This window comes from Falco naumanni, chromosome Z (genome assembly GCF_017639655.2).
Source record: "Falco naumanni isolate bFalNau1 chromosome Z, bFalNau1.pat, whole genome shotgun sequence".
NCBI lineage: Eukaryota > Metazoa > Chordata > Aves > Falconiformes > Falconidae > Falco > Falco naumanni.
The window spans coordinates 39,644,543-39,660,808 of NC_054080.1; the positions used below are offsets into that span (position 1 = coordinate 39,644,543).

Consider the following 16,266-nt stretch of genomic DNA (forward strand, 5'->3'; position numbering starts at 1 on the left):
ATATGATAGGTAGAAGATTTCATTTAAGTTACTAATCACAACCCACCTACCCACATTCTCAATGAAAACTGACTACCGTGACAAAGTCCACATAACCATATTTGCCTTGAAGTACAGAATACCACTTTTACACTGTACTTATTTTCACTGAGTACTTATCTTAGGGAAATGATGTTTTCTTTGATTCTTGTTCTCCATCATCATTTTCAGAGACACATCTGTATTTCCTCTGTTAGATGTAGTCAGTTAAGTGTTCACTTAAGGAAGAACATATTCTGTGCCAGAACTCATGTTTATTAGAGTTGAGATTTTGAAGGAAGCTTTCCAGAAGCTGCTAATTTTTCCCCATTACATGTGCAAACATCAGGGTTTTTTGCAATATTAATATTCCTTTAGAATTGCTTTCTTATCATGTTTATTTGTTGTTGTTTTTTTAATATTTTATATTTTTTGGGGAAGGGCATAGGCTGGATACAATGGTTGCCTTTAAATTACTGCTGAGACTAACTGTAGCTGTTTATAAATTAGTTTGCTAAATAAATCACTACTTATGATTAAATGAAAATTCAAATCCTCACTCAGCTGCAGTTACCATGATAAACAGATCCATAAAGAAACCACAGAAAATTTACATGTAGAAAATACTATAGATTTATCCTAGGTCTCTCCTTCTATGAAGAAATGAAGAAACTCAGTAGGAGTTAAGGCAAAATATCTCAAAGTGTTTACATGAAGTTCTGAAATCGATAGTCTTTAACTACACCCATAGAGTTAAATCTGCTGCATTTTAATTAGCTTATATATGCGTGGAAAAAGAACCCTTGCATACTTCAAGCGTTATGTACTTCTCTCAGCTCTTTCTACTTACCTTGTTCTGCAGAATGAATGTCACTTTTTCTGCCTTATGAACAGCCATATGATTTCCCACAATTTCTTTTAAATGTCAGTTTTAAATTCCTATATAACAAATCTTTTTTATTATTATTATTTTCCTTTTTTTCCTAAAGGAGCTAATGTTAAAAACTTAACTCATCACCCTGAACAGAGTTAAAACATACTTGATGTTTTATTTATGAAATGTTAACCATCTGGAAGTCTATGCAAGCATAACGTTGGATTGAAGTTGTCTGTTTCCACATAATACAGTGTTTATTGATTGTTGTGGGCACTAGATATATCTGTTCTTCTTGTTCTGTGTCTGTATGCTTTAAGAACTTTCCAAGGTGTCTTTTATGTTGTGTGACTTTGTCTGGATTAGATCCAAATCTGTGCTTACAAAATGGATGTTACATAATTTGTCACCTGATTCTCTACTAAAACCCACCAGATGCTAACCTGAAAACTTGCATAGTTTACAAATTATTTTCATTAAAACATTTTTTATTTTGAGATTGTTTGCAACCTACTCGTGGGCTTTTCCATACAACTTTACAGATCAGGTAGTAGCCTGATCTAAGTAAATAAAGGCAAACTAAGAAAGGCAAATTGATACGAAGTTTTTCTTCATTTTGACATGCCTTTCTGATTAGTTACAATACTGTAGGAGTTATATATAGAATGTGTGTTTTGATTTAAACTTTATTTGTGCGAGCTGGTCTGTCTCCTGGTTGAAACTATGTGCGTATAACTCATAATCTCTTACTGTTTTGCCTACAAATTGGCTGGTCATTTTAAGAGGCATGTGAAACTTATCATCTAGCTGTGCTTTATTCCTTCATATACAAATCTGTATATCCAGGCCTCACAGAACAGAATCATACAGAATCATTCCTACTCCACATAACATCAGACTGAGATGTATAAAACAAATAAACAAAATTCTGAATTTTTCACTTGAGTCTAATTGTATAGGAATCGCTCTCTAAAATTCATTACAAAAGTTAGAAAAAATGGAGTGAATAAATTCACAATTACTTTAATAGTTATATTTGGTTACATATATCACGTAATCTGTTTCAATTTTTATAATGTTTGCTAAATAATATGAAGATAGTTTTGGTGCACTGTATCTTGAATTAGAATCATAGAACCATAGAATCACAGATTGGTTTAGGTTGGATAGAACTTTTAAAGACCATGTAGTTTCAAACCCCTGCCTTGGACAAGGACTTCTTTCACTAGATCAGGTTGCTCAAATTAATAAATTAATTTTTCTTTAGACAAGTTTTGTGTTACCTTGTTTCTTTGAGAAGTACATATCAATATTTTTCATTCTTTTTAAGGTGCTGGTGGCTGGTCTCCACTTGTGTCCAATAAATATCAATGGCTTCAGATTGATCTTGGTGAAAGAACTGAGATTACTGCGGTTGCTACTCAAGGTGGTTATGGGAGCTCCGACTGGGTAACAAGCTACCTTCTGATGTTTAGTGACAGTGGACGAAACTGGAAGCAGTATCGTCAAGAAGAAAGCATTTGGGTATGTTCTTTCAATAATGGGAATTAATTTTCTGCAGGTCTTAAAATACTTTTGTTATATTTTTTTTATGTTTTTGGATATATGAACAAAGCACTGGAATATAAAGAGCTACACTGAAAATGTTTAGATAATTAAATATTCAAACTAATTTACATTTTGAGAAGGTAAAATGCTGCAAAAATCAAACAAAAAGCAAAAACCTAACCTTAGCATTACTCCATTAGATCTCAAAAAGGTGTTCTCAGGACTATAAATGTACTGCAAAAACTCTTCTGTTTTGCTATGTATGCAAAGTTTTTTTGCCACAGTATTGATCCCTGTGGGTAAAACTTGTGCTTTTAATTAAAGGGGACCAAAAAACCCCCACCAAAAACAACCAACAAACCCTGAAAAACTTGAACCTACTTTATTTTTTCTGGAACATTTAGTCTGATTGTAAAAATAACATGAAGAAATACAAAGAAATCAAAATCATAACAAAACAAATTCCAGTTTATTTAAAACCCAACAAATATTTAAGTGATATTTAACTTTTGGTCATCTAATTCACAGTCTAGTTTCTGATGTGCCAACCCATTTATCTCCTGTTAGTTTTGTAGCTAATAATAATAATAATCAGCCTTGAAATGCTTCTCACCTTCTATTTACATTAATTTTATTGAATGAAGGATATGCAATACCTGTTGATGTCCAAAATCTATCAGAAAATTTAACTAGATAGTTCTAGACCAGGGTTGCATCTTTTCTTGATCCTCAATGGTTAGCCGCTTGGACTAGAGGAAGAATGCTGGCACTTGTGGTCTACAATTTTATTCCATCAAGTTACTTCTATCCTTCTGTCCATACAATGAGCTGGTTAGTTTTTAAATTTTACTAAGCTTTAGGCTTCAGCTGTTTCTTGCTGCAGTTAAACATTATGTTAAAATGTATTTCACTTCAGGCATTTTAATTTTGTTGACTTTTAATTCAAAATGCTCTTGTTACTATTATTGTCAGACCCCGTCTACGGTATAATGAGATTATGCAGTCGCTTACTTGTTGCATGATTATCCTTTTTTTGAATTTGCAACATACTTCCGCTTCAGATTGTTTTCATAACAAAGAGAAATAAATGAGATTCTAATCCATATGGCTGCGGGGAGAGGGAGAAGAAAAACAATCTTCCAAATGTTAAATGAGCATAAGCTGCTACAATATTGTCTTTCCCTGTCTTCAGACAGACTGATAAAACAAATCTGAGAGGTTGAGCTGTTTGATCTCTTCAGTGAAGGCTCTTTTGAAATCCTATGTTGGTATTGCAAACAGTGATGTAGATAGTTATTTCTTGAATATTGCCACCAGTAAAATATCAAACATAAGTTCCAAAAATATGTTAAATGCTTATGCAGACACTGGAGCAAGGAGGTTGTTAGATCTGTAGGAGGGGAAAAGTGAGGCTTCAATTCCATTAACTCAAACTTAATAGAAAAAATATTATTTTAATGATTGCAATGCAGATTGGACGTATGGCTTGCAGGCATTGATGCATAATTCAAGGATGTAAACCAACAAATTCAGGGATAGTCTATTGATCTTTTTATGTATCTTTATTTAGGAGTTCTGCTTCTAGGGGAATATATTTTCTCTTTTCTAAACTAATGCATAGACATAGTCTTGGAATGAAACTCTTAAATCACTATTTATTTTATAGATTTTCTCTGACTTATCTGTTTATGTTAAGTCTTCTTAAATTAAATGCCCAAGTTCATTTCAGGTGTGAACGTCACACATTTTATACCTACTGTGTTATTTCTCTCATCTTTGTAATAAGTCATTGCCTTATTACAAGATTGCTTATCAGAGGTAACTTTTTTCCTTTTTTTTTTTTTCCTTTTTTTTCCACTACTACTGTGCATTAGAATGACGCCAGATGCCCATACTTCAGGGCCCTTCATTGCTATAAGTATTTCAGAATTCTTCACTGTATGTAATGATTTGCACTTTGTGAACACTCTTTCTAACCTTAATTAGAAAAAATACTTCACTTCTGTACAATTTCACAGCTCCCTGCTTTCTATTTTATTTTTCAGAAGTTAGTTTCGAATTGTCTTTGTCATCTTACGGCTTATATAAAGGTTCTGAAGCTTTGCTGATGACAGTTTTTTTCATTCACTGTGAAATGTATATAACTGAGGTGTAAATAGACCTACCTAGGCATCTGCAAGTGATCTACTCATAACAACTCTCTTTATAGTCTGTGGAAAGGGTAGTCTTTTCTAAGGCTGGTTCCTCTGACTTAGATGTCTTAGGCTGAAATTATTAAAGTACAAGTATTTTACCCCTCTGCCATCTATAAATTGCCTATTGGTGCTGAATTTGGATGTAGATATTCTAAAGTTCATCTCTCCCCTCTTGTGCCTCCTAAATATGATATTTTTCTTCACTTTGCTGCATATTAGGAGTTGGTTTGGAAAAAAATAAGGTGACTGTAGTCTTTAACCATGTAATATATACCTTGATCTCGGTCTTCTCAGTGGGTTTACTCATGATGTAAACGTATGCCTTATTTGCTATCTTACACTTTTAAGGAGCTTACCTTTTATGTAGATTTTATTTATTGTTTAAAATTCTTTAATTACTAAAGATACTTTTTAAAGACTAACTCCATTACAGTTACTTGGACTGCTCTCATTGTACATTAAGTGTTGTCAAGTATAATTAGGTATAAGCTTTTCAGTAGTTTTAAAAAAAAAAACAACCAAAAAAAACCCCACCACAAACCTATTTTCATACTCATTTTTATTTCTATCCTCAATGACATATCATTGTCTTTTTTAAAGTCACCTCCAGTTATTTTCTGCACTGTACTTTATACTTGTGTTAAGTTTTCAGGTAGCACTTCCTAGTATCAATATATTTTAAACCTTTGGTACAGTTCTGGTCAAGATATAATTCTCAAGTGAAATGGTTGTTACTAATGGTGAAATACATAGTTTTGAACAGAAATCTTTCCCTCTGAGAAGAATTAGTGTAATCTAGGAATGAGATTAATTCAAATAAATTATACTTTTTTTCAAATATTACCATAAATGTAAATGTGTTTGAACAAGGAATGTTGTGCATCTTTATGTGTATGTTCTTCAATCTGTTTCTGTCGGGGTTTTTTTCCATTCCTTAGATTATAATTTTAGATGCAATAAAGCCCAGCCTCCAAAACCCAATCTTTTGCATAGTTCATTCTTTTCACCTGTAAAATGAACAGTGGTTTCAGATCTCTTTGTATATTATTAGATTTTTGCTCTGGAAAGGACAATTCCTTTTGTTTGATTCCATTCAAACTTCAGGAGTTATACAGTAAAACATAATAAAAAATGTATGTGAAGCTTTGGTTCAAGAAGTGCTAAGAAAAGTTATATTTCTTCAAATGTTACCTTTAATAGTGCTACTGTTATTACTTCTTCCTATAAATTGGTATTCTAGATATTTTCACCTCTATTTTATCTATGAAGAATTCCATATGGTAATTGATAGTTTATATGTGTGGGCTATTTATATTAAACCTTTTAACTAGTGTAGTTGCTTGTTTTAACTAATCTCATAGTTTTGCGTCATAAATGGTTTTATGTTGCATACTTTGTCCTTAACATTACTAATTAAATGTTTATTTTAAAATGACAGTAATGTAACAGAGATGATGTTGTCTATCATTTTCAAAGGGAGGAACTAAGAGGGGAAGGAGAAAGAGCAATTTACAGTTTTAATGACAAGTTTTGCATGGCTGCTAGTTTCAGTGAAAGCATGAGTCACACAGCTCATGGGAAAATGCATCACAATGCCATTCATTAACAGCAGTTTTGAAACAGAAAAGAAATACAATTTCTCTTTGATTCAGAGTTGACCTTTTCTTTCCCTGATATAGCTAAAGAAATACACAGAAATTCAGCCTTTGGTTTTATTGTTTTGGTGGTGGTGACGTGCGGAATTAGACTCTATAACTCGAAAGTTATAAAGTAGGTATGTTTATTGCGCGCAGATGCACGGGGGATCGCTCCTCCACAAGCGTGCATACCCGAAGTGACGAACCAGCTCACATTTATACAATAAAGCAAATGAATATTCAATTAACGCCTATACATATTCGTTACCTAAACCCGCTTACTCTCGCTTCGTATGTTAATTAGCTTATCAGTCCGTTTCCTGGAATGTGGTGGTCTTGCAGGTTTGTAGGTGATTCATGTTCTTGTGACCATCCGATCTTCTCCAGCAAGGAGACTTAGCACTCCCTCCCTCTAGATAACATTTGAATGTCTCTCATCCTTTTCTCATTCTTTTTTAAATAGCCCCTTTGTTAGAGGAGGAAGGGCAGGTGTCTCCCCGTCTCCCCTTTGTTAGACGAGGAAGAAGGGCAGGCGTCTCCTCAAAACTGTAGTTGTCTCCTCAGAGCTGTGTGCCTATGTGACCAGACACCGCACCCATAACTAGTCACCATACCCACAGTCCTAGAGCAGACATATACAATCACGATCGATGTCCATTGTCCCCATTTCACACTATTTCTCCATATCAGTGGTTCTTTTCTTGTGGGTTGGGTTGGGTTGTTTTTTTTTCTGAGAGAAGTATTATTTATCTATTCGACAAGTAAGATCAAATTTTCAGTTTTATTTGTTTTGAAACTTTCTTCTAAAATGTATATTAAAGCAGAGGAATTAAACTAATATTTATAGAATGTTAGCTAAAATTTGGGAAAATTCTGACCGTTTTGGTAACAACAATTTTAAAAGGCAAATCTTTGCAATGTAAAGGTATGTTTATGTCTCTGTGTCTTTCTGTGTATATTTAAGTTCTAAGAACTATCTTCCATTTTATTTACCTTAGCTGAAGTTAAAGCTGGAAGTTTGTTTTATCATAATTTTCTCAGCCTTGTGAGTCTACATACTCTAACAGTTACTGTTCTGATGGTATGTAATAAAATTGTATTAATGTTGACTGATCTGTTGTACATGCATTGCTACATGTGTTCCCAGCTTCCTCTTGAAAGGATTTGGGGTGTCAGAGTTTATTGGAAACTTGTATGCTGCAAAATGACCCACCATTATGGTAAATTCCAGCTTAAGGAATACTGAATCACAAGTATTCTGTGATAGTCATATTACACAATTCAAGACAGTTGAGTTGCTTCACTGTTTTCTTGTGGCTTTTCTTCAGTCTCAGGGATTTATGTGTTTGCTAGAAACTGTGATTCTTCTCCTTAGAGAAAAAAGGGTTCCTTCTCATACCCTGCTTCACTGTAAAAGCAAAAGGCTGAACCTATATGCTACTTTGATAGGTTTCTGCTGATTATTTCTTTGAACCAAAACAATTTTCTATTGATTCCTTCTGCAGCCCAAGGTAAAGATAACTTAAATGGGTACTTCATCAGTACATTTTCCTTAGATACAGATTCCAACGTGACTTCAGAATGCAGGCTGCTGTGTCACTTTTTCTGTTGCTATGGACACAAAATAAAAAATCTCTTTATCTATGAAGTAGGGCAGATGGTGATGACTTCAACACAGTTGGTTTTGATGTGCCTGTATTTGTCATAGCTTGTTTGTCACTTTCTTGTCTTGCATTTTCAGCCAAGAAGCCCCCAACAGAACAGTTTTAGCCACATGACTGCTATGTAACTCAAGGACATATAACAACTTAGCTGCAACTGACCTCTGCCTTTCTGTAATATCCTCAAAAAGAAAATCATTACAGAGTTTGTCAGATTGCATGATTTATGTGTAAAAACTCCGAAACGTACCAGTATGTTTAAAGTGGTTAAAAAAATAAATGAAATTGTGGCTTTTAGTTTTTAATTTCTTCCTTGTAAAGCATAATACCATAAAAGACAAGCAAATTGTGTTTTACTTTATCATATAGATTAAATGTAATCTGCAACCTATGCAGACTGTTTGTTTCAAATAATAATTTAAAAAAAAAAAAAACACCAACAAAACAAAGAAAAAAAACCCACAAAGAAACTCAATGTGTATCCCAAAATTGTAAAATGTATCATTGGCATCAAAATGTCTTGTCTTTGAAATATTTTGTTTCAGGAAGATTTGTTAAAATAACAATAGGATCAGCCATGGAATCACTGTCATCATTAGATGTACAAATGTAATAGAGAAAACCAAGTACCACTGGCTAGAAGGATGGGAATCAAGAAGAGGTTAGTGAAAAATGGTGATAATCAAAATCTGTGCAGCTTAGAAGTAAATTTTCTGATGATATTGAATTACATTAAAGATTCTCAAGATCTGAAAGTGAAAGATGGCACTTCAAAATTTAATGGCACATAAACAAATCATCTGTCATACCAATTTAAGATAATAATTTAAAGACTTTCACCTTTAAAAGTTTGTGTGTTACTAAGGTAAATGTTGCGTGTTACTAAGGTGTATGTCCATGTACTTATTTTATGGAGTATGTGGAATGATATTACATAGGCTTTTGCAGGTGTTTGTATTTGTAGGTTTTTTCCCTTATTTCACCATCATTGTGAACCAGGCACAAAGAGTTTTACATATATATATATAAAATTTTATGTACATACATACATACATACATACATATACACACACACACACACACACATATACATATATATATATATACATTTAAATAATCTTGAAAGCCAAATAGTTTTTTCCAAGAACCCTTTAGATAGTATATATAATGGTGCATGTCCATATGGTATGTGGTAGGTTGACCCTGGCTTGATGTCATGTGCCCACCAGACACTATCACTGCTTCCTCAGCTGGACAGGGGAGAAAAAATACAATGAAAACCTTGTGGGTCAAGTTTAGGGCAAGTCAGCAACTACCGTCATAGGCAAAACAGACTCAATTTAGGGAAATTGGTTTGATTTATTACCAATCAAATCACAACATGGTTTTGAAAAATGAAAACTGAATCTTGAAATGTCTTCCCTCAACCCCTTCCTTCTTCTCAGGCTCAACTTCACTCCCGATATCTCTGCCTCCTCCCCCTGAGTGGCACAGGGGGATGGAGAATGCACATTGCAGTCAGTTCATCACACTTCGGCTTTGCTTCTCCTCTCTCCTCACACTGTTCCCTTGCTCCAGCATGAGGTCCCTCCCATGGGACACAGTCTTACACAGACTTCTCCAGCATCAGTCCTTCCCACAGGCTACAGTTCTTCACAAACTTTTCCAGTGTGGATCCTTTCCATGGCATGGGGTCCTTCAGCACTGTTCCAGGGTGAGTCCCCCATGGGGTCACAAGTCCTGCCAGAAACCTGCTGCAGTGTGAGCTTTGCATGGAAGCACAGTATTTCCCTGCTCTGCTGTGGCCTCCTGCATGCGTTGCAGGTGGGTATCTACTCCACCATTAACCTTCATGGGCTGCAGGGGGACATCCTGCCTCACCATGGTCTTCACCACAGGCTGCAGGGGAATATCTGCTTCAGTACCCAGAGCACCTCCTCCCCCTTCTACTTCACTGACCTTGGCGTCTGCAGAGATGCTGCTTTCACATATGTCACTCTTCTCTTTGGCTGCAGTTGTGTTGCATAGTAGCTTTTTCCCTGTCTTAAATGTTATGGCAGAGGTGCCACCGCCATTGCTGGCGGGCCTGACCTTGGCCAGTAGCAGGTCTATTCTGGAGCTGGCTGGCATTGGCTCAATCAGACATGAGGGAAGCTTCTAGAGCTTCTCATGGAAGCCACCTTTGTAGCCCCACCATTACCAAAAACCTTGACATGCAAACCAAATCCATCATGTATCTTTCTATTGTAATGGTTTTCTTTAACAGAATACAATTACGCTAAAGAAATAATTTTTTAGTCTGTGTAGCAGAATTGGCTTATTTCACAGCTTAAAATAACATAATGGTCTTTTTTCTTGTGTGTTGTGAGGGTGGCATGTTTCTGAGTAAAAGATAAGCACTGGAAGTGAGCATTATTATCTTCCATTGAACCCAGCCAAGATGTGTCCAAACAAGAATCTAAAATCCCATCTAGTACAAGAAAGATGAGGTTCAGTGAAAAAGGGTTGGATATTGAATGAATTCAAACATCTGAAATGTTTACTTAGTCTGTTCTTCCAGTTGATGTGAGAAGGAGGATCCAGACAGGTGAATAATTCTTAACTAATAATTTATTCAATGAATGTTTATATAATCTGTCTGAGAATTGTCTGTTAGAGTGTGATATGCAGAAATGATTTTGCTATTTTCAGGTTAATTGTAGAATAGTGTTTTTAAAAATAGTTTGTGATTTTTATTCAGCTTGCTATGGTTTTCAGGAACATATCCTGGACTGTGTTCAATATTGTACACAGATCACAATGGCATGTTTACATTCCCTGATTAAATAACATTAAGAGTTAAGATCAGGGTTTCATGAGTAAATGTTCAGAATAATGAATCTGAAATTACTTTTCCAGAAAAATTCTGTACTAATTTTATGACACTGTGTGAATATATTTACTGTACTCCATGAACTAGAAAATTGTGGGTAGGGAAAACAAATGAGATATGAAAATGGCTAAAATAATTTAATTTATAAAAGATTATGAGTGATCAGTTTTAATGTCTGCACAGTTCTAGGGGATATTAAATCCAAGAATCTTGGTACTCTTAATCATCTGGATATTTCTAGTAACACCTGATTTCTTGCCCTTCCTCTTTGGTTCCACAGCAGCTTCTTTCCTTTTGTAATTGTCAGAAACAGTACATAAAATAACATTTTCAGAGCTCTTTGTTTACCTGGAAAATATTATAAAATGACACCTGTCTTCTTTGTCTTCTTTGCCACAGGAACAGGTGTATGTAGTCGTGTACACCCACAAACATAGACATATACCCCACTGTATAAAATCAACTGATACAGACTCCAATAAGTAGAATTTGCATAAAAATAAATATCTATAATTGAAGGAAATATGGGTGGACTGATGTCAGATAATATTACTCAAACAATTTTTTTGCCCACTGTTGGCAAACTTACAAGTCTGAAGTTCGAATACAAAAAGAGAAACACTGCATAGAATCATAGAAGCATTTAAGTTGAAAAAGACCTTTAATATCACTGAGTCCAACCATTAACCCAGCACTGCCAAATCCACCACAAAACCATGTCCCCAAGTGGCACGTCTACATATCTTTTAAGTACCTGCAGGGATGGTGACTCAACCACTTCCCTGGGCAGCCTGTTCCAGTGCTTGACAAAACTTTCAGTGAATAATTTTTTCCTAATATACAATTGAAACCTCTCATAGAGCTACTTGAGGCTATTTCCTCTCATCCTATTACTTGTTACTTGGGGAAAGAGACCAACACCCACCTTGCTACAACCTATTTTCACATAGATATACAGTGTGATAAGATCCCCCTGAGTGTCCTCTTTTCCAGACTAAACAACCCTGGTTCGCTCAGCTGCTCCTCATAAGATTTGTGCCCCAGAGACTTCACCAGCTTCATTGCCCTTCTCTGGACATGCTCCAGCACCTCAATGTTTTTCTTGTAGGGAAGGGTCCAAAACTGAACACAGCATTTGAGGTGCAGCCTCACCAGTGGTGACCACACAGGCACAACCACTTCCCTAGTCCTGCTGGCCACACCATTTTCTCATACAATTCAGGCTGCTGTTGGGATCCTGGGACACCTGGGCACACTGCTGGCTCATATTCAGCCAACTGTTGACCAACACCCCCAGGTCCTTTTCTGTCAGGCAGTTTTCCAGCCACACTTCCCCAGGCCTGTAGTGTTGCATGGCGTTGTTGTGACCCAAGTGCAGGACCTGGCACTGAGCCTTGTTGAACCTCCTACAAGTGGCCTCAGCCCATTGATCCAGCCTGTCCAGATCCCTTCTGCAGAACCTTCCTGCCCTCAAGCAGATCAACATCCCCATCCAGCTTGGTGTTGTTGGCAAACTTATTGAGGATGCACTCAGTCCTCTCAGTTTAGTGGAGAAACATGCTGGAGGGTACAGGAAGAGGTAGAAAAAAAGCAGAGGAGAATACTGTAGCTTGGGGTAAAAGGAGCTTGAATGAAAAAGCTAAAAATGCTGTATGAAGAAAATCTGAGGTGCCAGGAAGCTTGAAAGGAATTATAAATGCATGAGTCTTTTGTGCAGAAACTTCTGTTAAACTGGCTGCATGCATAAGCTTTCATTTCTGATGAGTACATTATAATGTTTATGTAAAATATTAAGAGTTCTTGTAAAATAAGTGTTCTGAACTTAAATTTTAAACTTTTGGATTTCTGTATCACTTCTGTTTAAAATGCACTCTGACTGCACTGCTATTTTTAGACATGGAAATGGCAATCTAATAAGGCTAATTTAGCAGTCACATTGATTAATGTTTTGTAAAAATAACTTATAATAGGTGAAGAGAGGCATACAAGCATCAAGGTTAACCTATCTCAGAATATTTAATATAAGTTAAAGGAAGGGAGGGAAATAAAAATTGAAACATCACCAAATAATGCAGTGTTCTAAATAAAATCTAGACAAATTGTGTGGGTAAACGTTGAAGAAATTATTAATGCCTAAAAAGTAAGATATATCTTTTCACAGCATATGTTTTGGCAGTCCATATGTGTAAGAAAAAAAGTTGCATGCACACAGTTAAAGAAAGCATATTAACTAAGGACACCAAGATACCCTGAAAATACACAATTCCAGCAACATTTAGAAGTAAATGTTTTAGTATAATTAGACATTCACAAGTTAGTTTTAATGCATGTATTAGTACTGTGGTCATTAAATTGCCTAGATGAACAAGAGCTTTGGGAACCAAATTTTAATGTGTTAAGATGATGCTTTTTAATTATAATTATTTTAAAGACTACTGCCCATGTAAACCATCAATTTAGCACTAGAATTGAATTCTGGGACTGGTCTTGGTCAGAACTGTTTTTCTGAGTGTTGCCTGCTGCATCATGGTCATCTTAAGAGAAAGCAATAGAAAAGCAACCACACCTTGCTCTGTTTGGGTAATATAAGAGAAACAAGTAGCCAGTTCATTGTTTCTGCCTTTGTGTGCATATTTAGTGAGTGTGTGGTATATAAACCTGAGCTTGACTTTGCACTTCTAATATGCATATGAGTTTGTTTTGTAAATATCAATAGTAGGTTTTTTATTAAGATTATTTTCTTTATACCTCTGATTAGGTCTAATTAAATGTGATGATGGTGGCACACTTTTTTCCCATGAAAATGATTCACTGTGATAGATGTTGAATTATGTTTTTTCTACTTACTTGTTATCCTAAAGTCAATAATATTATAATATCCACTTTATGTAAAATACTGTAGAAAGTATTACAACTAGAATTAACTAGTTTTAGTTCTTTGCCTCTTAGGTGTTGGCTGTTCTAGAGTGATATTATACTGATTATATTATTCTCATACTAATATGAGAACCTTGTTCTTGAACATATATACCACTCTAAAAATAACTTATGATGGATGGGAAAAATTGTGCTATAGATAAGAAAATATTGTCCCTATTTTCTGCAGCAGACAGATTGTGAACATTGCAGATGACTTGAGAAAATTAAGCTGTCTTTGGAGAAAACAGTTGATCTTCATAAACAGAATGGTATTTTTTTAGTTTGCTCAAGTTTGTCAGTAAGTAGTAGGAGACCCCACATTCAGCTTCTTTTTACCCCAGCCACTCTCCTAGATGCAGCAAACATACTTTCAGAATGGACTTCATACCTCCTTTGGAAGGACCTCTGTTATGCATAGATTTCTTTTTATGCCTAGTATAATCACTTTATTTAAAGTTAACCAAAGAGAAAGCCATAAATTTTTATAAAAACTTTGGTCATTGAACTTCAGAGAAAATCTTAAGGTTATACTTAGACTGTACTGTCTTAACCCTGGTATTGTTCTGGTTATGCCATTGTAATAGTACATTATCTTTAAAGCATAGTCATATTTGTATCATCTTAACAATTCCCTTTTAGAGACTTAAAATTCCTTTAGGAATCTTTTAAAACATTGAAATTACAGATTCCTAAAAGTAGAAATAGGAATTTGGAGATCTAAGTGTTGCCAACTTGCTTGAATCTGGGACCTCCAAAGTACATTTAGATGCCCAAATTCCTTTTTTCACTTTTAGGAATCTGATTTTTATCTGTAGTATTTCAGCAGTTTCAATGTAATATTCATCTCTTTCTGATCTTTTTCTGGTTCTGTATTTCTATTAAAACTAATACTATGATTAAAATTCTTCTTCTCTTACATGATTGGACACAGGTTTTTGTTTGAATAGGAATTGCTATGCATTACTAGTTTTTATAATTCTGGTTTTTTTCTTGGGTTGTTGGGGGTTTTTTTTGTTTGTTTGGTTTTTTTCCCCTTTGAGGTTGTAATTGTATATTTGCTTTTTGTCTGGTTGATGTAGCAGGCTACTGAAGAAATAAAATTTGCTGTTATGCTTCTGTAGCCATTGTGTTCCACAAGCACAGCAGAAGTCTCTGTTATTTCCTGTGCTGTGTGATCTTAACATGGAATAGGCCATTACTACCCTACTGCATGACCCTGCATGGGCTATTTGGTTTGCAATAGCACTCTGCACTGTGAACCCATGCCTTATCATTCACTGGAAACCTGGGTAGCTTCTATCTTGTCATTGGCTTATGTAGTTAAGGTTGCGGATAATGACTAGGCATCAACTTCTAAACAACTCTTCTGTAACAACTGTTAGAATACAGAGACTTTTTTGGGGAAAAAAATTAAAATCTGTTCTTAGAGGACATTAATTAATTGGCAAATATAGAGTAAATGTAGGGTGAATCTGTATCAGAGACAGAGCTTATAAAGTTGATTATACAAGGAAAAAAACATTTTTTGTGACAGTACATATGAAATTTCTTTTGGTTTTTTTTGCAGTAACCTGATCATAATGATCAAAATTATCATAATCTATGACAACAGGACATTATTTGACTATGGTCTGTTAGGGAGGGATAGGATTCATCTGCCTAGAAGAGGCAAGTGAGTCTTTGGCAGCAGGCTGACCAGCTTGGTGAGGCAGGCTTTAAACTGAGGGACTCAGGAGGAGGGGTCCACAGCTGCAATGCTCACACCATCACATCCAGCTGGGGAATAAACCAGGCCAACCAGAGCAGCATTATATGTTCCTTAGCTGCCCCCCAAGATGAGTACCAGAAGACCAACCACCTCAAGGGTGCATGTGGCAATGGTGGATCTTCTTGTACCCTTCCTGGGAAACCTGTGTGCTCTATTACCTGAAGTACCCATACACCAACGCACACAGCATGGGGAATAAACAGGAAGAATCAGAGATCTGTGTGGTCACAGAGCCATGATCTCATTGCAATTACAGAGACATGGTGGGATAGATCACGTAACTGGAATGCTGTCATGGGTGGCTGTGTACCTTTTAGGAAAGACAGGCCAGCAAGGAGAGGTGGTGGAGTTGCTCTTCATGTGAGAAAGCAACTTGAATGTATCAAGCTCTCCCTAGGGGTTGATGGAGAACAAGTCAAGAGCTTATGGGTACAGACTGAGGGCAAGTTAATATGGATCACACTGCTGTGGGTGTTTACTACAGGCCACCTGATCAGGAAGAGCATGTTGATGAGACCTTCTACAGACAACTGGAGGTAGCATCGTGACCACAGGCCCTGGTTCTCATGGGGGACTTCAGCCACCCTGATATTTGCTGGAAAGACAACACAGCCAGATTCATGCAGTCCAGGAGGTTCCTGCAGAACACTGATGACAACTTTTTGACACAAGGTGATGGAGGAGCCAATGAGGCGAGGCGTGTTCCTGGACCTTGTATTTACAAAGACTGGTTGGGAATGTGCAAGTTGGGGGTAGCCATGGCTGCAGTGACCA

At 35.9% G+C, this 16,266-nt stretch overlaps 1 protein-coding gene across 1 annotated transcript in view; it reads left to right on the forward strand.

Moving 5' to 3' along the window:
* Positions 1–16,266, forward strand: part of LOC121081620 (contactin-associated protein-like 4) — a 260,711-nt gene that overhangs the window by 79,203 nt on the left and 165,242 nt on the right. Inside the window, exon 3 of the mRNA XM_040580814.1 lies at positions 2,223–2,416. Within this exon, the coding sequence (XP_040436748.1) occupies positions 2,223–2,416 (194 nt within the window). The remainder of the gene's footprint in view (positions 1–2,222; positions 2,417–16,266) is intronic.